Genomic DNA, 22204 nt, shown 5'->3' with positions numbered 1-22204 from the left:
GGATGGGATGGGATGGGATAGGAATGGGGATGGGCCGGTTTCAGGCCGGGAAAGGGTTCGGCAATGGACGGCGCAGGGCACCCCAGTGCTGCCAGTATGGACCCCAGTGCTCGCAGTACCCCCAGCGCTCCCAGTGTTCCCAACACCCCCAGTGACCCCAGTACAGGCCCCGGCGCTACAAGTACGGCCCCAGTGCGAACCCCAACGCTCCCAGTGCTCCCAGTCCGGCCTCCAGCGTTCGCCGCCCCCTCCCCGCCATCAATGGGCCGCCCCACCCCCCCCCAGCAGCTTCATGGACCGCTCCTCCTCTCGCCCCGCCCTCTCCCGCCCGTGATTGGCTGCAGCCGCCCTGTGGGCGGGCTCATCTGGCGAATAGATGACGTCACGCTACTGCGTTTGACGGACAGCAGGAGCGGCCAATGAACGCGCGGGAGGCGGGGCGGGGCCGGGAGACGCCGCCGCCATTTTGTGAGCAGCGCGCGGCGGACGGGGCAGGTGGGGGCGGGGGGGGGCTCGGGACCGGGGGCCGGGACCGGGACCGGGACCGGGACCGGGACCGGGGGGGACACACGGGTCAGGCCCGGCCACGGCCCCGCTGAGCCGCCGGGAGGCCTCGGGCGATGCGATCCGGGAGGGTTTGGGGGAGGTCTCGGGCCTGTGCAGCGGAGGGGTTTGGGGGGGGGGTGTCAGATCTGAGGGGCCTCAGGCCTGAGGGGGGGTCTCAGGACCGAGTGGGGGACGGAGAGGTTTGGGGGGGATCTCAGCCCTGCGGGGTTTTGGGGTTCGGGGCGTGGCTCTGCCCTGTTGGGGGGCGCGGAGTTTTGGGGTGTTTGGGGGCTCTGCCCTGCAGGAAAAGGGGTGTCAGAGGTTTGAGGTGGTTTTTGGGGCTGTCGGAGGTTTGAGGTGGTTTTTGGAGGTGTTTGTGGGCACAGTGTGGGAGGGGGCACGGCGGGGGTGTTGGTTTGGTGGGAGGGTTGGGGTGATTGGTGCTCTGCCCTGAAGGAGCAGAAGCAAAATTTGGGGGTGGATTTGGGGTGTTTGGGGCTGTGCCCTGTGAGGGTACCCCAGCCCTGGGGGGCCGCAGTGAGGTTCAGGGTTTCTGGGGGGATTTGGGGTGTTTGGGGCTGTGCCCTGTGAGGGTACCCCAGCCCTGGGGGGCCGCAGTGAGGTTCAGGGTTTCTGGGGGGATTTGGGGTGTTTGCGGCTGTGTCCTGAATGAGCAGGGGAAGAGTTTTGGGGTGTTAATTTAAGGAGATCTGGGGTGTTTGGGGCTGCAGCCCCAGTGATGGACACAGAGATTTGGGGGCTCAGCCCTAGGCACACAAATGCACAGGTTTGGGGTATTTGAGGAGGATTTAGGGTGTTTGTGGACAGAGACCCGGAGGAGAAGGGGCAGAGTTTTGGGGTGTTTATTTGAGGGGGATTTGGGGCGTTTGAAGGCACAGCCCCCATGCACACACATGGAGGCTTGGGGTGTTTATCCAGGGAGGATTAGGGAGCACAGCCCTGGGGACAAACGCTGAGATTGGGGGTGTTTATCGGGGTTTTGGGGGGCACAGCCCGATGTAACACAGAGCTCTGGAGGTGTTTGAGGAAGATTTAGGGTGTTTGTGGGCACAGCCCTGGGCACACCCACAGAGGTCCGGGCTGTTTCTCGGGGGCTTTCGGGGCCGTTTGGGGCTCACCGCGGCGCTGTCCGGCGCAGGCGGGTCGCGATGGTGAAGCTGTTCATCGGGAACCTGCCGCGGGAGGCGACGGAGCAGGAGATCCGCTCGCTGTTCGAGCAGTACGGGAAGGTGCTGGAGTGCGACATCATCAAGAACTACGGCTTCGTGCACATCGAGGACAAGACGGCGGCCGAGGACGCCATCCGCAACCTGCACCACCACAAGCTGCACGGCGTCTGCATCAACGTGGAGGCCAGCAAGAACAAGAGCAAGGCCTCCACCAAGCTGCACGTGGGCAACATCAGCCCCGCCTGCACCAACCTGGAGCTGCGCGCCAAGTTCGAGGAGTACGGCCCCGTCATCGAGTGCGACATCGTCAAGGACTACGCCTTCGTGCACATGGAGCGGGCCGAGGACGCCGTGGAGGCCATCCGGGGGCTGGACAACACCGAGTTCCAAGGTGAGGCGCGGGGCTGGGCGGCGGGAGGGCTCTGGGGTTCCCGGCAGACGCTCCCGCCGGCCCCGGCTCCGGGGTCGGTCCCGGATGTGACCACGGCCGGCTCCGCGGGGCCGTGAAGCGCCCTCGGGGCTCTGGGGTTGGTGTCGGTTGGTGCCCGCCCCGCCGCAGCTCCCGGGGCCGCCCGCGCGGCGCGGCCGGAGCGAGGGCTCGGGCTCGGGGGCTCTGGGCCGGGGAGGACGGGACTGACCCATCTCTGATTAACCAGCACGGCCGCCCCGCAGGAGGACCCCGACGGCGACGTCCTGTGCCGGGCCGGAGCAGCGGGTGACGCCAGGCTGCCGCCCGCCCTTGTAGCCTTGCCCAGCCTGGTAAGAGGGTGACGGAGGCGCCCGACCCCGCGCCCGGCGTCGCTCGGGCGCTCGACGGGGCCGAGCGGCCGGACTCGAGCCGCGGCGCTGGCGGCGGTGATGGCGAGCGCGTCTCCCGGCCGGGTGCTCAGGGCGGCGTCCGGCGCTTCACCCGCGCGGCGGCGGGGCCGGGCCGGGCGTTCCCGGTGGTGCCGGGGCTCCACACAACCTGCCGCCCCCGTTCCGGGCCTTCCCCAAAAAACACTGACCCAGCTGGGCCGGCGCAGCTGCACCCAGAGCTGTCCCGGCCGCGTCCGCGCTTGGCTTTGCCTCGTGCCGCGCTCAGGCCAGGCCCAGTTCGCTCTGGGGCGCTTCCCGGTGTCGCATCCCTCTCGCCGCCGCTCCGGCGTTTTCCGGCGCGAAGCTTTGCCGCCGCACGGGGCCAGCAGTGCTGGGTCCGAGCCCAGGCTGCCGGGGCTTTGCCGGACTGGCCAGCGTGGCCGCACACGGCCGTGGCAGCACCGCCCCGGTCGGCCGCTGTCCAGCGTCCATCTGGCGGCTCACGCTCGGTCCCGCGGCGGCTCCTCCCGCGCCGGTGGCTGCGGAGGGCTGGGGGGGCGGCGGCCGGTCCCGTCCCGTCCCGCCGGTGCCCCGGCACGGCCGCACTGACCCTGCCTCTCGCGTCTCTCCCCAAGGCAAGCGGATGCGCGTGCAGCTGTCCACCAGCCGGCTGCGGACGGCGCCCGGGATGGGAGACAAGAGCGGCTGCTACCGCTGCGGGAAGGAGGGGCACTGGTCTAAGGAGTGCCCGGTCGATCGCCCGGGGCAAGTGGCGGACTTTGCCGAGGCCTATAACGAGCAGTACGGAGCCGTGCGCACTCCCTACACCGCGGGCTATGGGGAGACCGTGTATTACGATGAGGCCTACGGCGGGATGGCCGACTACTACAAGCGCTACCGCGTCCGCTCCTACGCCACGGCCTCGGCGTACGACGCCTACGCGGAGCAGACCATGGCCCAGTACTCCCAGTACGCCCAGTACTCCCAGGTCCAGTCCTCGGCCATGGCCGCCACCACGGCCATGGCCGGCCGCATCCCCACCACCTTAGACGCGTACGACCGAGCGCTGCTGCCCACCCCGGGCGCGGCGGCCGCCGTCGCCGCCGCCGCCGCCACCGCCGCGGCCGCCGCCGCGTCCTCCACGTATTACACCCGGGACAGGAGCCCCCTGCGCCGCACGGCCGCCGCGGCCAGCACCGTCGGAGAGGCGTACACGTACGAGCGTGGGCAGCTGTCGCCCGTCTCCTCGGTGGCCCGGGCGTCCCTCTACGACATGCAGCGCTTTGGGCGGGACCCGTACGCGGACCGGGCGCGATACTCCGCCTTTTGAGCCGGAGGTGAGCGCGTTGGCGGCTCTCGGCGCCGCGGGGGGGCCCCGCTGCCGGTGGTCCCGGTTGTGCCAGTCGAGCTTGAGGCGGGTGACGGGTCACGGTAACGCAGACAGGCCCCGTGGGCGTTAAAGCCCGGCCATGGCGAGGAGGTGCCGTGGTGAGCAGGGCGGTGCCGGCGTCACTCTCACGGCCGTAACTCGCGTTCCCGCTGGGCCGGGCGCCGTCCCGGCACAGTCCCCGCAGGGTGGGGGGTTCCCGCAGAGCCCCCGGCCCCGGGGCAGCTCCTGCCCGCACGGGCTGCGCCCAGGTCCCGGTGGGCCGAGGGTCCCGGTGGGCCGGAGCCCCGCCGCTGCTCCACGTCAGGACTCTGTTGCTGCCAGGAAGCCGCAGCTCCCCGGGGCGCCGGGGCTCGGCACGGTTCCGGATCGGCCCCGGGGGCACCTGCGCCAACTCCTCTTTTCTCTTACAGGTAAGATTTGTGCGGCTGGACGTCGGGGTCCCGTCGCACGCCGACTCGGCGCCGCGCGTCTCGGGCCGCGCCGGGTGCCACCGCCGCCGCGTGCCGCTCCCGGGCCCGTTCCTTACGGACGCGCGGCTCGTCCCCAGCCCGGGCAGGATTAGCTCAGCCCCTCCCCCAGCTTCCCCCGCCCCCCTGGGCAGGATTTTGCTTTTCCAGGTAGTTTTGGGTCCCCGCCCCGGGCTCAGGTGTGAGCGCGCAGCCGCAGCCGTCCCCCAGTGCCAGCTTTGCTTTGCTTCGCCGCCCCCTCGCTCCCCCGGAGCTCTTCCCGAGTCGTCGTTTTGCCTTTTTTTCCTTTATTTTTTTAAGAGGGTGGATAATCCAGTGGTAGGTTTTTAGCCCAACGCCGTAGCTGACCGGAGGCCGCCACGCCGCGCCGGCGGGGGTGGAACCCCCCCCAGTGATTTAGAGTCCCCCAACCCCACTTTCCGGTAAAATAAACTCAAAATTTTTAACAAACGGCGCTGGCTCCGCCCCCGGTTCTTTCTCTGCACTCTGGTCCCCTCAGAACGTGGCACGGAAGCTTCTGGACTCCATGGTGCTGCCCGTGCCCTGCCTGGCTCTGCCCGCGCCGACCGGAGCTCCCGGAGAGGGGCTGCTGAAAACGGGGGCACCCCCAAAACGGTCCTGGGGCCCCCCAAAGGGGCACCCAGGGGTAACAGAGGGGTTTTAACCCCCAGCTCTTCCTCTTCTCCTCTCATTTCACCTGCCCAGGGCTAATTAGGCCCCAGATTGCCTTGTTTGTACCTAAACGGCCTGCAGTGCCTTCTTGCCTCTTGGTGCTCGTTAATTAAGGCCATTATGCCCACGATGTGCCTTTGGTGACGCTGCCAGTTCTGCCTCGCCAGCACCGATCGGTGCCGTGCTCATCCGCGGGCGCTGCCATCGCTACGGCCACGGCCGAGAGCTCGGGGCCAGGCCCAGGGGCGTGTGGCCACCCTGGAAAGGAGGGGAAAAGCGTCAGACCCTCCTGCCTGGTTAATTACTGCGGTGCTTAATGAGCCTTGGCCATCCCTCCCACGGCACAGCCAGGACTGGGCTGTGACCCGTCCCTGGGAAGAGATGAGGGGACAGGAAGCCCCTGTGGAAACGGTCACGGTGGTGACAATGGCATCCACAACCCCTGGCACGGCACACACCGCCCCAGCTCTCGCTCACACTCCGCATCGCCCCTCAAAACCAGCTTTTCTCACCCAAAACAAGGCCCCGTTCAGGTCGGTGCCGGTGATCGTGTGTGGTGGTGTCGTGGCAGGGCCGAGCCCGGCACTCCCTGCAGCCGGCTCCGAACACTGCTCATCCTCCAAATCCGCCTCTTCCGTGGTGGGAAAGCAGCTCCAGCAGTGGGAGCAACATCCACCCGGGCTGGTTGGTGATGGTGGCGCTGGGAAGCGTCCCCAGGGGCGGGACTGGGCCCCTGGGACCGGGAAAGAACCAGGCGGGAGGCGTTGGGAACCGGAGCAGACCCCAGCGTTTATTTACAGTCATAAAAAAACCCCGGCACCGTGCTGGGCCTGACGCTGGAAACGGGGAATCTGCCCAAAAAATGGGACAACTCGTGGTATAAAAGAGTCTGAGCCGCACGGCCGCAGCTGCTGGCGGGTCATGAACCGGCACCAAGCGCCAGCGGGGGCTGAGCCGCGCGGCCGCTGCCAACCGTAACCGCGGAACCTTCTAAAAATCTCAAAACAGCAAAACCAGAAAAAATCGGCTGAAAAAGAACCGTCCGTGCCCCGGCGGGGCGGCGAGCGGGGCCGTGGCCGGCTCAGAGGCGGCGCTGGTAGCCCGAGTGGACGCGGGCGGCGGGCAGGTAGTCGCCGTAGCCGCCCGAGTAGCGGGTGTACTCGGTGTGCGCGTCCGGCAAGCGGCGGTAGTCCAGCGGGGACTTGGTGGGCGAGCGGCGGTACGCCAGCGGCGAGTCCGCTAAGCGCCGGTAATCGGCCAGCTCGGACAGACGGCGCTCGGAGCCGTACCTGGGCGAGAGAAGAGACGGGGGTCAGCCTGGGGGGACGGCACCCGGATCCACCGCCGGCGGCAGCACCGCGTCCTGCCCGGGGACGCACCGCGACGGGCAAAGCCGGTGCAGGACGGGATCGGACACCGGACGCCACGGAGGCCCCGCCGCGTGCCACCACCTCCCCCGCCCGCACCAAGCCCTGTCCCCTCCCCGGGATCTGCGCGGCGCGAGCGGAGCCATGGCGCCCACCGCGCCGGGCGATAGCCAGCCACGCCGGTGCCGCACGGCACCGGTCAAGCCGCGAGCGGTGCGCCGGAGCCCGGCGAGCCGGCGAGCAGCGGGAGGCAGGGGTGGGGATCGGTGCCCCGCCCGGCACCGTACCTTTTAGCCAGAGAGGACGATTTTTTGTACGGGTCGTCGTAGGCGGTGCTGCGAGGCGGGGAGAGGCGGGTGCGCTCGTAGGGCGGTGCGGCAGCGGCGGCCTGCGCCAGGCCCAGGTAGGAGCCCGCCGGCTGCCCCAGCTGGCTCGGCCCGTCGTAGGCGCTGCCCGGCTGGGCTCGGTACGCGGCCGCCAGCGTGGAGGAGGACGGCTGCTGCGGCGGGTAGGAGGCCGCCATGGCGCCGGAGGCCTGGGCCCGGTACGCGGCCGTCAGCGGGGCGGAGGCCTGCGCCTTGTAGGAGGCGGCAGCGACGGCGGCCTGGCTGCCGTAGGACGCGGCCAGCGAGGAGCCCGTCTGCGCGCCGTAGCCGGCGGGGAGCGCAGCGGCCGCGGGCTGGCTGCCGTAGGACGCGGGCAGGCCCGACGCAGGCTGGGCGCCGTACGAGGCCGAGTGGCCCACGGTGGGCTGGGCGCCGTACGAGGCGGACAGCGCAGGCTGGGCGCCGTAGGAGGTAGAGTGGCCGGCCACGGGCTGGTAGGCAGCGGCGGCGTGACCAGCCACGGCCTGGGCACTGTAGGAGCTGGCGTGCACCGCCACGGCCTGGGCGCTGTAGCCGGCGGACAGTGCGGCGCCGGGCTGGGCGCCATAGGAGCCGGCGTGGCCATCCACGGGCTGGGCGCCGTAGGAGCCTGTGGCCAGCTGGGCACCATAGGACGCCACGTGCACGGCCACGGCCTGGGTGCTGTAGGAGCCGGCGGAGCCGGCGGCGGGCTGGGCGCCGTATGCGGCGATGGCGGGCGGAGCGCTGTAGCCGGCCGAGTAGCCCGAGGAGGGCTGGGCGCCGTAGGAGGAGGCCAGGGCAGCGGACTGGACGCCGTAGGAGCTGAGGGAGTTGGCGGCGGCGGGCTGCGCGCCGTACGAGGCGGCGGCGGCGGGGGGCTGCGCGCCATAGGAGCCGAGGGAGTTGGCGGCGGCGGGCTGAGTGCCCGTGGCGCCCAGGGAGCCGACTGAGGGCTGGGAGCGGTAGGAGCTGCCCAGCGAGGCCGAGGGCTGCGCGCGGTAGGCGGCGGCCTGGCCCGTGGTGGGCTGTGCGCGGTACGCCACGCCCAGGGAGGCCAAGGGCTGGGCACGGTACGCGGCCCCCAGCGAGGCCGAGGGCTGCGCGCGGTAGGCGGCCGGCTGCGCCGTCATGGGGAGCGTCACCGCCGCATAGCCGGCGCGGGTGGGCGAGCGCCGCAGCGGGCTGCGGTCCCTGCTGAAGTAGGAGGGGGAGGCGGGCCGGGGCTGCGCCTCGAAGGCGTCGTACTTGGCGCCGAAGCGCTGCTGGTAATCGTACAGGGAGGGGATGGCGGCGTAGCCAGCGCCTGTGGCCGGGGGGATGGCGGCGTCGGCCGCCCGGCGCTGCTGGTCGAAGCCCTCGATCTTGGGCTGGAACTTCTCGCGGTACTCGAGGCCGATGCGCTTGGTCTTGTCGACGCCGAGGGCGGGCGGCGGGGCCTGGCCCGTGCCCTTCTTCTGCACGTTGGTGGAGAGCTCCACGTTCACCCGGCGCCCCTTCACCTCCTTCCCATTTAGGTTTTCGATGGCAACTTTAGCATCGGCTTCGTTCTCCATGTGCACAAAGGCATAGTCTGACAAAGCAGCAGAGAGAGCAGTGAGGGGAGAAAACACAACTCGTTACAGGAGCCGGCGCTAACGAGCCGTGCGGCGGCAGCGGGACGGGCGCAGGACGGGCACTGCCGGCCCCGGGACGGCGCTGCCGGCCCCGCTCGCCGGCGAAGACACGACCACGACTGTCAGCTCTGCCCCACGCTCGTTTGGTTGCGTCCCCAGCTCGCGGCCTCCCCCAGCCCGCCTGGCTCCCTCCGTGTCCCTCCAGTTTCTGCCTCCTGTGAGCCCCTCCCGACCCCTCCCTGGCACATGGGGATCAAGGGCCCGGGCTGGGCTGGCAGTGCCAGCACCGTGGGCTCAGCTGGGACATCCTGGCAGTGAGCGGAGCAAAGCTGAGAGAACCGGCGCCAGCACAGAGAGCGGGACAGGGACAGAGCAGGGAGAGAAAGAGGGGAGAGAAGGGGGGAGAGAGAAAGACAAGGACAGAGAAGGGAACAGGGAGTTAAGAAGGACAGAGGGAAAGAGGAGGGAGAAGGGGGAAGGAGGGAAGGAGGGAAGGGAAGGGCCTGAGCACCGCGTGAGCGCCGGGCCGTGGCGAGGAGCCGGCGCCACGCGGCACAACCGCGGCTCGGCAGCGCAGAGGCGTCTGAGGACAGCGAGGAGCAGGGAAGCAGGACCTGGTGGCAGCTCTGGTGGCCGCCTGAGCACTTGGCCCAGCGGGTTTGGGGGCTGGATCCCCCCATGGTGGTCAGGGGCTCATCCCCGTGGCACGACGGGTCCGGGGCCGGCACAGGGCAGGAGGGCAACGACCCCGTGGTGTTTCCCCTGCAGTCACAGACCGAGACCACCGGAACCAGCAAACAACCCCCCCGAGGGTGTGTGCTGTGCTGGGAGCATCACTGGCCAAGCAAACCCATCCCAGACCTCTGAGCATCAGCACCGTGCCACCCTCTCCTGTGTCCCCCCTCTGCCATCCCGCCCTCCTTTCCCACATCCACGTGTCCCGCTCTGGCACCCCAAAGACAGGATGTCCCCTCCGTGTTCCCCCAGCTCTGCTGCCACCCCCTGCGGTGGCCATGGCACCCCGGAGCCCGAGGGGACGCGGGGCAGGCTCTGCCCCGGGCTGTGCTGGCGGCTGCGACTTGGGACGGGAGAGCAGAGGAACAACATCCCCCTCCTGTGGGCAGGGGGACACGGGCGCTGCGGGGACAGCACCGGGACTCCAGGGTCGGCTGAGAGGGGATGAGGTGACAGCAGGGTCAGGGGGAGGTGGGTGACCCCATCAGGCTGTGCTGGGGTCCCCAATGCGGAGCCATTGAGCCTCCTGAGGGTTTCATGGTGTGTTCTGTGCACGTCCCAGCTCAGTGTCCAAGCACGTCTGTGGAGACCAGGCCGTGGCCTGGGGGTGATTTGGTCAGAGAGGTGGCAGCAGCGGGCAGGGGGGTCACCCCACCTGGAGCTGGGGGTGCTGATGGAGGATGTGGCTGCCTGGAAGGGGGTTCCCAGTGGGTTCAAGGAGTGGGGAAGGGTCTGGGGAGCCCAGACGAACTCCCACGGCCCCACCTGGGGCTGGGGGGAGATGACGGCAGAGAACAAAGCTGCCAGGAAGGGGGTTATGGGGGCGTTCAGGAGTGTGGGTAGAGGCGATGGAGGACAAGATTGGCTGGAGAAGGGATAATGTGGAGATTGAGGGGGCTGGAAAGCCCCCACGGGCTCACATGGCCCCACCTGGGGTTTGGGGAGCCAATGGCGGAGCACGAGGTTGGCTAGAGGAGGGTTATCGGGGGAGTTAGGAGGTCAGGGGCACCCACAGGGGCGCGCACAGCTCCACCTGAGCCTGGGGGAAGCGATCGAAGACATGTGGTTGCCAGAGGGGGGGGGTTAAGGGGTCTGGACCGCCCACACAGGCCCGCACCGCCCCGGCCGGGGCAGGCAGAGGCGATGGAGGAGGACGTGGCTGGCAGCAGGGGGGTTACGGGAGCTCACTCGGGCTCGCACGGCCCCGCTCGGGGCAGGGGGGAGGCGGCAGAACCCCCCCCCGCCCCCGTTCCACCAGCCCGGGCCGCGCCGGGGTCCGGGCGGGAGCGACGCCGCAGTCGGACGGAACTCGGGTGCCACGGATCACCCGGCGGCGCGGGCCGAGCTCGGCGGGGGCCGCGCGGCCCCGGCGGCGGGTCCGGTACCTTTCACCACGTCGCACTCCACCACGGGACCGTACTGCTGGAAGAGCGAGCGCAGCTCCCCGCTCGTGCACGCGGCCGACACATTCCCCACGAAGATCTTGCAGGTGTTGGTGGGGCGCGGCCGGGACGGCTCCACCACGATGCGGCGGCCGTGCAGTTGGTGCCCGTTGAGCTGCGAGATGGCGCGCGCGGCCGCCGCCTCGTCCCGCAGGTGCACGAAGGCGAACTGTTTCATGAGGGCGACGCCCAGCACCGGCCCCGCGACTCCGGCGAACAGCTCGCTCAATTCCTCCGCCGACGCCTCCTCGGGGACGTTGCCCACGAAGAGTTTAATGCCGGGACGCATCGCGCCGGGGATCGGTGGGGGGAGCGGAGCGGGGACGGCACCGGCGGCGGCGGCGGCGACTTCAAAATGGCGGCGGCTCCTGAGGGCGGCGGGGGCGGTGCCGTGCGCAGCGCGCCTGCGTGCCGTGCGCACCGCCCCGCCTCAGCGCGCCTGCGTGCCGTGCGCACCGCCCCGCCCCCTCTTTTCGCGCCGTTTAAGCCCCGCCCATCTCCCCTCTGGCCACGCCCCCCCTTAAAGGAGCCGCCGCATTTCGGGGGTCGCGCCCCCCCCCCCCCCCCAGACCCGCAGCTGCTGCAGAGCGAGGGGCGTTTATTTGGTCCCGAGAAGGCTCCTAGAGGTGGGGGCTGGGGGTCCCCGGGGGGGTCCCGTGGCTCCGGTCGCGCTCCTCCCAGAGGGTGACGCCGTCGCAGGAACAGACGCGTTTGGGGTTCTGGAAGAGCCCGGCCGCGCGGGCCACCACGCCACAGGCCAGCCTGGGGACACGGGGGGGTCAGGGGGGGTAACCCCGCAAAGACCCAGCACCACAGCCCCCTCCCCCGAGCCCCCCAGCGCTCACCCCGGCCCCGAGTTGCCGGTGACGCGGGACAGCGGGTGCGACCCCCGGCCCAGGTCGTCCTCGCCCTCGGCCACCACCACGGAGCGGCCGATGATGTCCCAGACCTGCGAGGGGGAGAATTGGAAGGGTCAGAACCCCCCCAGAGACCCCCGCCCCAATTATGGGAGGCACAGACCCCCCCCCACCCCCAGCCAGGGAATTGGGGTCAGACCCTCCCTGCTCATGGGGCACAGCCTGGACCCCCCCAGCTTGGGGTCAGACCCCCCCCACCGGCCCCAGGGTGCAGCTCTGGGAGGGGGGGACCCCCCAGGACCCCCCCCAGGACCCCCCCCGGCCCCAATTCTCACCTTCAGCCGCGTGTCCTCAATTCGGAACCGCGCTCGGCCCTCGGCGTCCGCCCAGATGTTGCCCAGGTCCCCGGCGTGCTGGGTGGGGGCAGCGGGGGTCAGGAGCCCCCCAAAATGCACTGAGCTCCCCCCAACCCCACAGGGACCCCCTACTGCCCCCCCAAACCCTCCAGAGACCCCCCATATCCCCCCCCAAACCCCTCCCAGCCCCACAAAACCCTCCAGAAATCCCTCAGAGACTCAGAGACCCCCCCAGACCCCTCACTGCCCTCCCAAATCCCTCCAAGACCCCCCCCAAACCCTCCAAAACCTCCCAGAGACCCCCAAAACGCCCCCGTATTCCACCCCAAACCCTCCCAGCTCACCCTGTGCTGGTCCTGGGGTCCCCCGTGGGTCTCCCCGTCGGGGTCAAAGTGGCCCCCGCAGCTGTTTTGGGGTGGGGGGAGGGAGATGGGACATGGGGGGTGAAACTGGGGGTCCCCACCCCCTCCCCAGCCCCCCCCCCAGCCCCCCTGCCCCCATTACCTGTTACAGGGGTCCGAGAGGTCCCCGAATTCGTGGATGTGGAGCCCGTGGGGGCCGGGGGGGAGCCCGGACACGGCCCCGTCCACGAGGCAGCGGCCGGGCGAGAGCTGCAGGAACCGGACCAGCCCCCGGACCCCCCCGGGACCCCCCAGCGCCGCCACCGCCGCCCCCCCGGGGGGAGCTGGAGGGGGGGAATGGGGACCCATCAGGGTCCGGCATCCCCGAACCCCCCCCAGCACAAAAACAACCTCAGGGACCCCCAAACTTCCCCCCAAAACTGATCCTAAATCCCACCCAAGGACACCAAAACCCCCCCCAGCACCACCCAAATCCTCTGGGACCCCCCAAATCCCCCAGGACCCTCCCCAAGACAATCCCGAAATCCCCCAAACCACTTCTGTGACCCCCCCAAACCCCTCCAGGAGCCCCCCAAAGCCCCTCTCACCCTCGGGGGAGCCCCCCATGCCCTTGAGCACGGCCCTGCACCCCGAATTCTCCAGCAGCTCCCGCACTCGCTCGGCCGCCGCCGTCGTCTCCACCAGCACCGACTGCTCCTGGGGCCGCAGCTCCAGCAGCTTCACGTCTGGGGGGGCACACGGGGGGTGTCGGGGGTCCCCCAAAGCTCTGGGGGGTGTCCCCGGGCTCGGGGTGGGTCGGGGGTCTCACCGGGGGCCGCGTCCAGCGCTGCCCGCACGGCATCGGCACAGCCCTGGCAGCTCATCTGCACCGCGAACTCCAGCTGGGGGCACAACGGGGGGGTCAGCGCCCCAAAAATGGGCTAAACACGCCAAAAATGGGGGGTGGGGGAGTGCCGGCACCTCAAAACGGGGGGGGGGGTGTGGGGGTAAAAAGGGGGTCAGCGCCTCAAAAATGTGGGGAAACGGGGGAAAAACACGGCAAAAATGGGGGGGGGGGGAAGTGGCGGCGTCTCAAAATTGGGGGGTTAAAAGGGGGTCAGCCCCCCGAAAATGGGGGGAAAGGGAGACGTGAAGGCCCAGAAATGCCCTGACAGTGCTGGGGAAGGGATCGCGCAGCCCCAAACCCGCGCTCATGCGGCTCTGAACCCCCAAACCCGCCCTGCGAAGGCTCCTGCACCCCCCAAAAGTGCTCCCCATGGGGTGCAGCACCCCTAAAAGTGCTTTTCACGCGGTCCCGAACCTCCGAACCCCCCCCCCCCGGGAAGGGTTCTGCACCCCCAAAAGTGCCGCGGAAAGGACCTGGCACCCCGAGAACTCCCGTGCCCGGAGCTCCGCACCCCCGAACAGCCCGTCCTCCCTTCCCCGACTCCCAGAGCCGCTCCGTGCCCCCTTCCCCGACTCCCCGAGCCCCCCGGTCCCGTCCCGTTCCGGGGGTCCCGACCCGGCAGCTGCTCCCGGCGGCCTCCGGCGACGCCATGGCCGCGGACTCCGGCCCCGGAACCGCCCGCGCGTCACTGCGGCGCGACGGACCCGTTCTGGCGCAGGACCGGATGCGGCCGCACCGCGGGGGAAGGGTTTGGCGGTAGCGCCACTTCCGGCGTTCTGTCGCCATGGCAACGGCGCGGGGGCCGGAAGGAACCCGAGAGGGGAATTTGGGGGGGGGGGGGTTGGGGGGATTTTGGGGGTCCGGAAGGGTTTTAGAGGGCTTAGGGCGCTTTTGGGAACGCGGCGGTGGGGAAGGGGGAGCACTGTGGGACGCAGTGGGGTTTTGGGGGTCCCCAGGGGTGCAAAATCGGTTTTCCCATGGGGGGAGGTCCGGGGGCTGCAGGGGTCAGGGGGTTCATCTCGCAGACGGGGACACGCTAAGGACCCCCAAAATCCCCTGGGGGAGGTCCCCAAAGTGACCCGCACCCCCCCCCCACCCCCCAAAACGCCGCGGGGCACTGAAGAGTTGAACAAAAGTTTATTCGCCCCAAAACGAGCACGGGCACGGCTGAGGGACCGAACTGAGGGACCACAGGGGTGGAAATAGGAACCCCCAGAGCGATGGATCCCCTCACCAAGGGTTAGAGCCCCTCCAGAGGCTCAGAGTCCCCCAAAAACAGATACCAGCCCCCCCAAAGGGCTCAGAGCCCCCCAGATCAGGGTTCAAGGCCCCTCCAAAAGGCTCAGAGCCCCCCAAATCAGGGTTCAAGGCCCCCCCAAAGGGCTCAGAGCCCCCGTGAATCACAGGTCAGGACCCCACAGAAAACTCAGGACCCCCCCCAAATCAGAGCTCAACCCCCACCAAGGCCTCGAAGCCCCCCCACGCCTCAGCCCAGCCCCTCCCGGACCTGCTGCACCACCCTGGCCCTCACCGCCCGTCCCTCGCGGGACCCCGGCCCGGGCGGGGGCGGCGGCTGCGGGGGGGGCTCGGGGTGTCCCGGGGCGGGCGGGAGCCCCTCGGGGGGCTCGAGGGGGACGCGGCGGCGCAGGGCGATGTTGTGCAGGATGCAGCAGGCCAGGAAGATCTGGCAGACCTTGGGGGGGCTGTACTGGAGCCCCCCGCCCGCCAGGCAGCGGAAGCGGCGGCGCAGCAGCCCCAGCGTGCGGCGCAGGGGGTCGAGGGTCCGCGCGTGCAGCGCGTTGTAGCGCAGCTCGGCCGCGCCCCGCGGGCCCGAGATCGGCGTCAGCAGCCACGGCTTCAGCGGGTACGTGCGGTCCCCTGCGGGCAGAAAGGGTTGGGGGGTGGTAGGGAGACCACTGGACCACCCCCAGAGCACCAGGGTCACCCCCAGAGCATCAGGGTCACTCCCAGAACACCAGGGTCACTCCCAGAACACCAGGGTCACTCCCAGAGTCACTCCCAGAGCACCAGGGTCACTCCCAGAGCACCAGGGTCACTCCCAGAACACCAGGGTCACTCCCAGAGTCACTCCCAGAGCACCAGGGTCACCCCCAGAGCACCAGGGTCATTCCCAGAGCACCAGGGTCACCCCCCAGAGTCACTCCCAGAGCACCAGGGTCACTCCCAGGCCACTGGGGTCATCCCAGGGTCACCCCCCGAGCACCAGGACCACTCCCAGGGTCACCCCCAGAGCACCAGAGTCACCCCCAGAGTCACTCCCAGAGCACCAGGGTCAGCCCCAGAGCATGAGGGTCAGCTCAGAGTCACCCCCAGAGCACAAGGGTCACCCCCAGAGCACCAGGGTCACCCCAGAGCCCCAGGACCACCCTCAGAACACCAGGGTCACCCCCAGAGTCACCCCCAGAGCACCAGGACCACCTCCAGAGCATCAGGGTCACTCCCAGGCCACTGGGGTCATCCCAGGGTCACCCCCAGAGCACCAGGACCACCCCCCGAGCACCAGGACCACTCCCAGAGTTGCCCCCAGAGCACCAGGGTCACCCCCAAAGCACCAGGGTCACCCCAGAGTCACCCCCAGAGTCACTCCCAGAGCACCAGGGTCACCCCAGAGCCCCAGGACCACCCCCAGAACACCAGGGTCACCCCCAGGGTCACCCCCAGAGCACCAGGACCACCTCCAGAGCATCAGGGTCACTCCCAGGCCACTGGGGTCACCCCAGAGTCACTCCCAGAGCACCAGGGTCACTCCAGAGTCACCCCCAGAGTATCAGGGTCACTCCCAGAGCCCCAGGGTCACCCCCAGAGCATCAGGGTCACTCCCAGGCCACCGGGGTCACCGCAGAGTCACCCCCAAACCCCCATGGTAAGCCCAGACCCCCAGGGTCACCCCCATCTTCCCGAGACCCCCAGAACCCCCCTCACCCTTCCGTCCATGAGCCACACCAGGGCCGAGCTCCCCAGGACCCCCCTCACCCCCAAACCCCCCTCACCCAGCAGCCAGACCCCCTCCAGCCTGCTGCCCTCCATGAACCCCACCAGGGCTGAGCTCCCCAAGACCACCCCCACCCTGGGACCCCCAAACCCCCCTCACCCAGCAGCCAGACCCCCTCCAGCTGAGTCCCCTCCATGAACCCCACCAGGGCCGAACTCCCCAAACCCCCCTCACCCCCAAACCCCCCAGGACACCCCTCCAAATCCCCCTCACCCAGCAGCCAGACCCCCTCCGGCTGAGTCCCCTCCATGAACCCCACCAGGGCTGAGCTCCCCAGGACCCCCCTCACCCCCAAACCCCCCAGGACACCCCTCCAAACCCCCCTCACCCAGCAGCCAGACCCCCTCCGGCTGAGTCCCCTCCATGAACCCCACCAGGGCCGAACTCCCCAAGACCACCCCCACCCTGGGACCCCCAAACCCCCCCTCACCCAGCAGCCAGACCCCCTCCGGCCTGCTGCCCTCCATCAGCCGCGCCAGGGCCGAGTTCTCGAGGACGGCGGCGTTGGGGCACGACCCCGGGAACTTGGCCACGACGTTGGTGATGGCTCCGTGGCGGTCGCACACCACCTGCATGTTGATGGAGTGGAAGTTGGCGGCGTTGCGGAACATGGGCTCGTTGTCGGCCGGCGCCCGCAGCGCCACGTGCATGGCGCCCACCAAGCCCAGCACCCCCGGCAGCGCCGGGGGGTCCCCGGGGGGCGCGGGCGGCGGCGGGAAGGCGATGTACCGGGGCGCCCGCCGCTGCAGGGCCGCCAGGAACTGCGCCAGGCAGTTGGACATGGCCGACTGGCTGATGCCCGTGCTGAGGCGCGACGCGGTCTGGAAGGAGCCCGAGGCCAGGAAGGCTAAAGCCGAGGTGACTTTGACGGCCACGGGCAGCGCGTGGCTGCGGCCCGTGAGGCTCTGCAGGTCGGCGCCGAGCTCCCGGCACAGAGCGGCGATGGCAGCCCGGTCCAGGCGGCAGCGCCGCAGCGCCTGCTCGTCGCTCAGCTCCAGGAAGGAGCAGCGCACCCGGTAAATGCGCTGCGCCGGGTACGGGCGGCGGCGGCGGCGGCGGCCGCGGCGGGGGCTCGGGGACGGGGCGGAGGGAGCGCCCGAGGGTGCGGGGAGGGAGCCTCGGGGTGCGGGGTGCGGGTCGTGGTGCTGAGCCCAGTCCTGATCGCGGTCCCCGTCGTGGTTTTCCTCCCGGTGCCGGTGCTGATCTCGGTCCCAGTCAAGGTCCTGGGCCCAGTCCCGGTTCTGCTCCTCATCGCTGTCCCGGTTGCGGTCCCGGTCCCGCTCCTCATCGCTGTCCCGGTCGCTGTCCCGGTGCCGGTCCCGGAGCCGCCGCAGCAGCAGCACCGCGTGGGACATGGCGGGGCGGGGCCAGCGGGAACGGGCGTGGCAAACACCACGGGGCGTGGCTGATGCCGAGGGGCGGGGCCACACCCGGCCGCTCCCGGTGGCTGCGGGACACCGGTGGGAGCGGTCGGTCCTTGTGCCGCTGCGGTCGCTCTCAGTTCCGCGTCCGCTGCCGTTCGGTCCCGGTGGGGACGGGTGGTCGCTGTTCCTTTGCCAGTCGGTGTCGGTGGGGCCGATCGGTCCCGGCCCCTGGCCTGTTCCAGTCGGTCCCGGTGCCGGTGGGGGCGGTCGCTGCCTGTCCCGGTGCCGCTCGTTCCCGCTCGGTCCCGCTCGGTTCCGCTCGGTCCCGCTCGGTTCCGCTCGGTGCCGCTCGTTCCCGCTCGGTGCCGCTCGTTCCCGCTCGGTGCCGCTCGGTTCCGCTCGGTTCCGCTCGTTCCCGCTCGTTCCCGCTCGGTCCCGCTCGTTCCCGCTGGGTGCCGCTCGGTTCCACTCGGTGCCGCTCGTTCCCGCTGGGTGCCGCTCGTTCCCGCTCGTTCCCGCTCGTTCCCACTCGTTCCCGCTCGGTGCCGCTCGGTCCCGCTCGGTGCCGCTCGTTCCCGCTCGGTTCCACTCGGTGCCGCTCGTTCCCGCTCGGTGCCGCTCGTTCCCGCTCGTTTCCGCTCGGTCCCGCTCGGTTCCGCTCGGTCCCGCTCGGTTCCGCTCGGTCCCGCTCGGTCCCGGCCCCCCCGGCTCGGACCCTCCCGGCTCCGCGGCGCCGCCAGGCCACGCCCCTCCCCCGCGCCCCGATTGGCCGGCGCTGCCGTCACGTGCCCCCGAGGCCCCGCCTCTCCCCTCAGTTCCGGTGCGCCGCCGCTCCCCATTGGCCACCGCGAGGGCGGGAGCGCTTTGTGCCTGACGCTGCCCGCGCCGCCGCTGGGCGGGGCCTCGCGGAGCCTCGGCCAATCGCGTGGCGCCGTTGCGCCGCTCTCGGCCAATCAGCGCGCGCGGAGGGCGTGGCCCCGCGTGAGGCGGCCACCGCCATTTTGTTGCCGTCATCGAGTGCCGGTGCGAGGGGGGGGGGCGCGGTGAGACTCGGCGGGGCCCGGGGGGGACACGGAGGGCACCGGGACGGGCTGGGGGGGAGCGGGGACGGGGCTGGGCTCCTGCTGTCTGTGGGGAGGGACGGGACGGGTTCCCGCGGCCTCGGGAAGGGGCCTGAGGGGGACCTCGGACCCGGGATCTGAGCGGGGTGAGGTCTGGGGGAGACCTGGGTCCCCCTTCATAGTCTGGGGGCTCACGGAGCACAACCGTGCTCGGGATTTGCCGGGGCCTGAAGCTTTCCCGGCTCTCTGTGAGAAACCCGGGCCCGGGGGGGATCTCCCCTGAGAGGGGGGCTCAACCTCAGGATGCCCTGGGGGGGGCAGAGCCCCCTCGTCCGATTTTGGGTGGGGGGGACTCCCATCGGGAATCAGCCGGCGGAGGATCTATGAAAGGTGGGGGGAGCCTTTCCTATCGCCTTCCCCCTCCCCGGAGCGGCTCCGACCCTTCAGCGGGGATGGTCTGGGGAGGGTCTCACCGAGCCGCCCCTTCCCTCGCACCTCTCAGGCGGGTCGCGATGGTGAAGCTGTTCATCGGGAACCTGCCGCGGGAGGCGACGGAGCAGGAGATCCGCTCGCTGTTCGAGCAGTACGGGAAGGTGCTGGAGTGCGACATCATCAAGAACTACGGCTTCGTGCACATCGAGGACAAGACGGCGGCCGAGGACGCCATCCGCAACCTGCACCACCACAAGCTGCACGGCGTCTGCATCAACGTGGAGGCCAGCAAGAACAAGAGCAAGGCCTCCACCAAGCTGCACGTGGGCAACATCAGCCCCGCCTGCACCAACCTGGAGCTGCGCGCCAAGTTCGAGGAGTACGGCCCCGTCATCGAGTGCGACATCGTCAAGGACTACGCCTTCGTGCACATGGAGCGGGCCGAGGACGCCGTGGAGGCCATCCGGGGGCTGGACAACACCGAGTTCCAAGGTGAGCTGAGGGCTCGGGGAGCTCCAGGCTGGGAGGGGGCACGGGGAGGTTCTGATACGGGAGAACTTTGCCCGATTTCGGTGTTACTGGCCGCCCTCAGTGGTTGGCGCTGCGCTCGGAGCCTCTTCTCGTCACGGAGCACCAGAATTTAGCTCTGTGGAGCCCGTGGTGCCAAGCGCTGTCCCTGTGCCCTCGCCTGGCCTGGGGGCACCGCGGCGGCTCCGTGCCGGGGCAGAGCGGCTCCGCAGCGCCGGGTTTGTAGCAATTCTGCAGCGTTTGCCCCAAGCCCGTTGGTTCGGGGCACGCCTGGCCCCCGGGGCCTCCCCGCGGGATCGGTGCTGTCCCTGTGCTGCTGGATTTTGGGGGGAAATGGGGCTGGGAGCCAGCACCGTGTCCTGTTGGCTCCCGTTGGCCCCAAGGCCTGCCTGGAACCGCGGGTCCCCCGTGGTCTGTGGGCGCTGGTGCCCACCCCGGCGGTTCCTGTCACCGCCTGCCCTCAGCAATGCCAGGGGTGGCTCTCGGGGGTCCCCTGGGCCACCTCTTGAGGGCCCTGTGGTGCCGGTGGGGACTCTGGGGGTCCCTGTGCTGTGGTGCTGGTGCCATTTCTGGGGGGTCCCATGAACCACCGGCTGCAGCCCAGGTTTCCCATCACAGCCTCAGATGTCGCAAGCCTTGGAATAATTTAACCTTGGTGCAATAATTAAAGAACTGGAAAACAAAATAACAGGTGCAGTTTGTGCCTCTGACAGGGACCCTGCACAAAGGAGCCTTTTACCCTTCCAGTCTGTACACAGGAAAGTCTGGGCCTTGTCACCTCCTGCCGTGTCCCCAAGTGTCCCTCACCCGCCTGCCCCTCAGGTCCCCTTTGCTGGGCCCCTTCGTGGGCTCATCCCAGGGAACATCCCACGGTGCCAACGGTGACCCTTGGTGGTCTCACGGTGCCGGGGGTGGCTCTTGGGGGTCCCCCAGGGCTGGTGCAGTGCCCGGGACAGTTCTGGGGGACCCCATGGCGCGCTGCTGGTACCGGCTTTGGGGGACCCTGTGGTGCCAGGGTGACTCTGGGGGCTGCCAGGGGGACTCTGAGGGGTCCCATGAGAGGTTGCCCATGCTAGGGCTGCTCCTTGGGGACCCCGCGGTGCAGTGCCAGGCCCGTGTGACCGCACAGTGCCAGTGCAGGGGGCAGCTCTGGGGGGGTCTCTGTGGCCCGGTGTTGGCGTCGAGCGCGGCTCTGGGGGACCCCGTGGCCCGGTGCCCGAGGCTCTGGGGGTGGGCCGGGCGCGCTGCCGGGGGGTGACGCCGCGTCTCCCTCTCCCCAAGGCAAGCGGATGCGCGTGCAGCTGTCCACCAGCCGGCTGCGGACGGCGCCCGGGATGGGAGACAAGAGCGGCTGCTACCGCTGCGGGAAGGAGGGGCACTGGTCTAAGGAGTGCCCGGTCGATCGCCCGGGGCAAGTGGCGGACTTTGCCGAGGCCTATAACGAGCAGTACGGAGCCGTGCGCACTCCCTACACCGCGGGCTATGGGGAGACCGTGTATTACGATGAGGCCTACGGCGGGATGGCCGACTACTACAAGCGCTACCGCGTCCGCTCCTACGCCACGGCCTCGGCGTACGACGCCTACGCGGAGCAGACCATGGCCCAGTACTCCCAGTACGCCCAGTACTCCCAGGTCCAGTCCTCGGCCATGGCTGCCACCACGGCCATGGCCGGCCGCATCCCCACCACCTTAGACGCGTACGACCGAGCGCTGCTGCCCACCCCGGGCGCGGCGGCCGCCGTCGCCGCCGCCGCCGCCACCGCCGCGGCCGCCGCCGCGTCCTCCACGTATTACACCCGGGACAGGAGCCCCCTGCGCCGCACGGCCGCCGCGGCCAGCACCGTCGGAGAGGCGTACACGTACGAGCGTGGGCAGCTGTCGCCCGTCTCCTCGGTGGCCCGGGCGTCCCTCTACGACATGCAGCGCTTCGAGCGGGACCCCTACGGGGAGCGGGCGCGCTATTCCGCCTTCTGAGGTGAGCAGGGCAGCGCCGGGAGCTCCGCCCGGGCCTCGCCGCGCTGCCGGCGCCCGGTAACGGCCTTTCCCCCCCCCCCCCGCCCCCCCCAGGATCGCCGCGGACCCCCCGGGACTCGCCGCCGTTGCCGTGGCCCCGCAGCCCCCGGACGCCGCCGCCGCCTCAGGTCAGACGTGCCCCGGGTCGCCATCGCCGCCGCCGCCGCGTCCCCTCCCCGTCACCGGGACCCCCCGTCCCGCCAGAGCCGCCGGAGCCGCCGCGTCCCAGCGCCCGCGTTGTCCCCGTGGCCGGGTGTCCCCGAGTGTCCCCGGGTGTCCCCCGGTGTCCCCGGGTGTCCCCGGTGTCCCCGAGTGTCCCCGGGTGCCCCCGGTGTCCCCGGTGTCCTCGGGTGTTCCCCGGTGTCCCCGGGTGCCCCCGGTGTCCCCGCGGCTCCCCCAGCCCCCCTCACCTCTCTGCTCTCTTCCAGGTGCGGCGGCCTCGGACGGAGCCGTGTCCCCCCCCCCCTCCCGCCTGAGCCCCCCCTTTTTGTACGGGGCTTCCCCCGCGTGCCCCCGGGCGGGGCCCCCCCGGCCCCGTTCTCCCTCACAATAAACGTTCCCACCGAATTTCCGTGCCCGGCTCCTCCCTGGGGCGGGGCCTGCGGTGGGCGTGGCCAGCCCTGGCCAATCAGAGCGCAGCGCCGGTGACGTGTTTAAAAACCCGCGCGGAATATGCAAATCTCTCCAGGGGGCGGGGCGCATGCAAAGTGGGGTCGCAAGCGGCCAATTAAATTGCCGAAGGGGTGGGCGGGGTTATGCAAAT

At 70.2% G+C, this 22204-nt stretch overlaps 5 protein-coding genes across 13 annotated transcripts; 2 read left to right on the top strand and 3 right to left on the bottom strand.

Annotated features, from left to right (window-relative positions):
* The first annotated feature begins 433 nt into the window (after positions 1 to 433).
* On the top strand, positions 434 to 4841 carry LOC138100279 (RNA-binding protein 4B-like). 4 transcript variants are annotated; one of them, XM_068998084.1, is made up of 4 exons: positions 434 to 495; positions 1706 to 2127; positions 3170 to 3871; positions 4335 to 4841. In XM_068998084.1, exons 2-3 carry the CDS (start codon positions 1716 to 1718, stop codon positions 3862 to 3864), a joined length of 1107 nt encoding a protein of 368 aa, XP_068854185.1. In that variant the 5' UTR covers positions 434 to 495; positions 1706 to 1715; the 3' UTR covers positions 3865 to 3871; positions 4335 to 4841. The 4 variants fall into 4 exon arrangements, with proteins under 4 accessions (XP_068854185.1, XP_068854188.1, XP_068854187.1 ...); XM_068998087.1 differs by lacking the exon at positions 4335 to 4841 and adding an exon at positions 2409 to 2495 and having other exon boundaries at positions 3170 to 3256; XM_068998086.1 differs by lacking the exon at positions 4335 to 4841 and adding an exon at positions 2393 to 2495 and having other exon boundaries at positions 3170 to 3256.
* LOC138100280 (RNA-binding protein 4B-like) lies at positions 475 to 21985 on the top strand. 4 transcript variants are annotated; one of them, XR_011146806.1, is made up of 5 exons: positions 18336 to 18428; positions 18969 to 19390; positions 20708 to 21403; positions 21496 to 21569; positions 21870 to 21985. XR_011146806.1 is itself a non-coding variant. In XM_068998090.1 (4 exons), exons 2-3 carry the CDS (start codon positions 18979 to 18981, stop codon positions 21400 to 21402), a joined length of 1107 nt encoding a protein of 368 aa, XP_068854191.1. In that variant the 5' UTR covers positions 475 to 495; positions 18969 to 18978; the 3' UTR covers position 21403; positions 21496 to 21720. The 4 variants fall into 4 exon arrangements, 3 of the variants coding, with proteins under 3 accessions (XP_068854191.1, XP_068854189.1, XP_068854190.1); XM_068998090.1 differs by lacking the exons at positions 18336 to 18428; positions 21870 to 21985 and adding an exon at positions 475 to 495 and having other exon boundaries at positions 21496 to 21720; XM_068998088.1 differs by lacking the exon at positions 21870 to 21985 and having other exon boundaries at positions 21496 to 21720.
* RBM14 (RNA binding motif protein 14) lies at positions 5832 to 11026 on the bottom strand. Of its 3 annotated transcripts, none has more exons than XM_068998072.1 (3): positions 10511 to 11026; positions 6718 to 8347; positions 5832 to 6352 (listed from the first exon to the last, which is right to left on the bottom strand). In XM_068998072.1, the coding sequence occupies exons 1-3, from the start codon at positions 10854 to 10856 to the stop codon at positions 6145 to 6147; spliced, it is 2184 nt and encodes a 727-aa protein (XP_068854173.1). In that variant the 5' UTR covers positions 10857 to 11026; the 3' UTR covers positions 5832 to 6144. The 3 variants fall into 3 exon arrangements, with proteins under 3 accessions (XP_068854173.1, XP_068854174.1, XP_068854176.1); XM_068998073.1 differs by having other exon boundaries at positions 8053 to 8347; positions 10511 to 11024; XM_068998075.1 differs by lacking the exon at positions 6718 to 8347 and having other exon boundaries at positions 6202 to 6352; positions 10511 to 11023.
* On the bottom strand, positions 11149 to 13721 carry CCS (copper chaperone for superoxide dismutase). Its single transcript, XM_068998098.1, has 8 exons — positions 13644 to 13721; positions 12951 to 13023; positions 12730 to 12867; positions 12285 to 12465; positions 12125 to 12185; positions 11760 to 11837; positions 11413 to 11516; positions 11149 to 11329 (listed from the first exon to the last, which is right to left on the bottom strand). The coding sequence occupies exons 1-8, from the start codon at positions 13677 to 13679 to the stop codon at positions 11188 to 11190; spliced, it is 813 nt and encodes a 270-aa protein (XP_068854199.1). The 5' UTR covers positions 13680 to 13721; the 3' UTR covers positions 11149 to 11187.
* On the bottom strand, positions 14163 to 18419 carry LOC138100326 (uncharacterized). Its single transcript, XM_068998137.1, has 2 exons — positions 16472 to 18419; positions 14163 to 14906 (listed from the first exon to the last, which is right to left on the bottom strand). The coding sequence occupies exons 1-2, from the start codon at positions 18417 to 18419 to the stop codon at positions 14515 to 14517; spliced, it is 2340 nt and encodes a 779-aa protein (XP_068854238.1). The 3' UTR covers positions 14163 to 14514.
* Positions 21986 to 22204: the final 219 nt, after the last annotated feature.

Source organism: Aphelocoma coerulescens, chromosome 31, assembly GCF_041296385.1.
Source record: "Aphelocoma coerulescens isolate FSJ_1873_10779 chromosome 31, UR_Acoe_1.0, whole genome shotgun sequence".
Lineage (NCBI taxonomy): Eukaryota > Metazoa > Chordata > Aves > Passeriformes > Corvidae > Aphelocoma > Aphelocoma coerulescens.
The sequence above is the reverse complement of the archived record's forward strand: the minus strand, read 5'-3'. Positions and strand labels throughout refer to the sequence as shown.

Excerpts from the sequence above, each read along its gene's own strand:
- LOC138100279 (XM_068998084.1), top strand. The coding sequence starts at position 1,716 with ATGGTGAAGCTGTTCATCGGGAACCTGCCGCGGGAGGCGACGGAGCAG. Across the intron at positions 2,128-3,169 it reads GGACAACACCGAGTTCCAAG|GCAAGCGGATGCGCGTGCAG; the intron begins GTGAGGCGCGGG and ends TCTCTCCCCAAG.
- RBM14 (XM_068998072.1), bottom strand. The coding sequence starts at position 10,856 with ATGCGTCCCGGCATTAAACTCTTCGTGGGCAACGTCCCCGAGGAGGCG. Across the intron at positions 8,348-10,510 it reads GGAGTGCGACGTGGTGAAAG|ACTATGCCTTTGTGCACATG; the intron begins GTACCGGACCCG and ends CTGCTTTGTCAG. Across the intron at positions 6,353-6,717 it reads TCGTCCTCTCTGGCTAAAAG|GTACGGCTCCGAGCGCCGTC; the intron begins GTACGGTGCCGG and ends TCTCTCGCCCAG.
- CCS (XM_068998098.1), bottom strand. The coding sequence starts at position 13,679 with ATGGCGTCGCCGGAGGCCGCCGGGAGCAGCTGCCGG. Across the intron at positions 12,868-12,950 it reads AGCGCTGGACGCGGCCCCCG|ACGTGAAGCTGCTGGAGCTG; the intron begins GTGAGACCCCCG and ends GTGCCCCCCCAG. Across the intron at positions 11,330-11,412 it reads ACCGGCAACTCGGGGCCGGG|GCTGGCCTGTGGCGTGGTGG; the intron begins GTGAGCGCTGGG and ends CCGTGTCCCCAG.
- LOC138100326 (XM_068998137.1), bottom strand. The coding sequence starts at position 18,419 with ATGACGGCAACAAAATGGCGGTGGCCGCCTCACGCGGGGCCACGCCCT. Across the intron at positions 14,907-16,471 it reads GGAGGGGGTCTGGCTGCTGG|GGGACCGCACGTACCCGCTG; the intron begins GTGAGGGGGGGT and ends TTCTGCCCGCAG.
- LOC138100280 (XM_068998090.1), top strand. The coding sequence starts at position 18,979 with ATGGTGAAGCTGTTCATCGGGAACCTGCCGCGGGAGGCGACGGAGCAG. Across the intron at positions 19,391-20,707 it reads GGACAACACCGAGTTCCAAG|GCAAGCGGATGCGCGTGCAG; the intron begins GTGAGCTGAGGG and ends CCTCTCCCCAAG.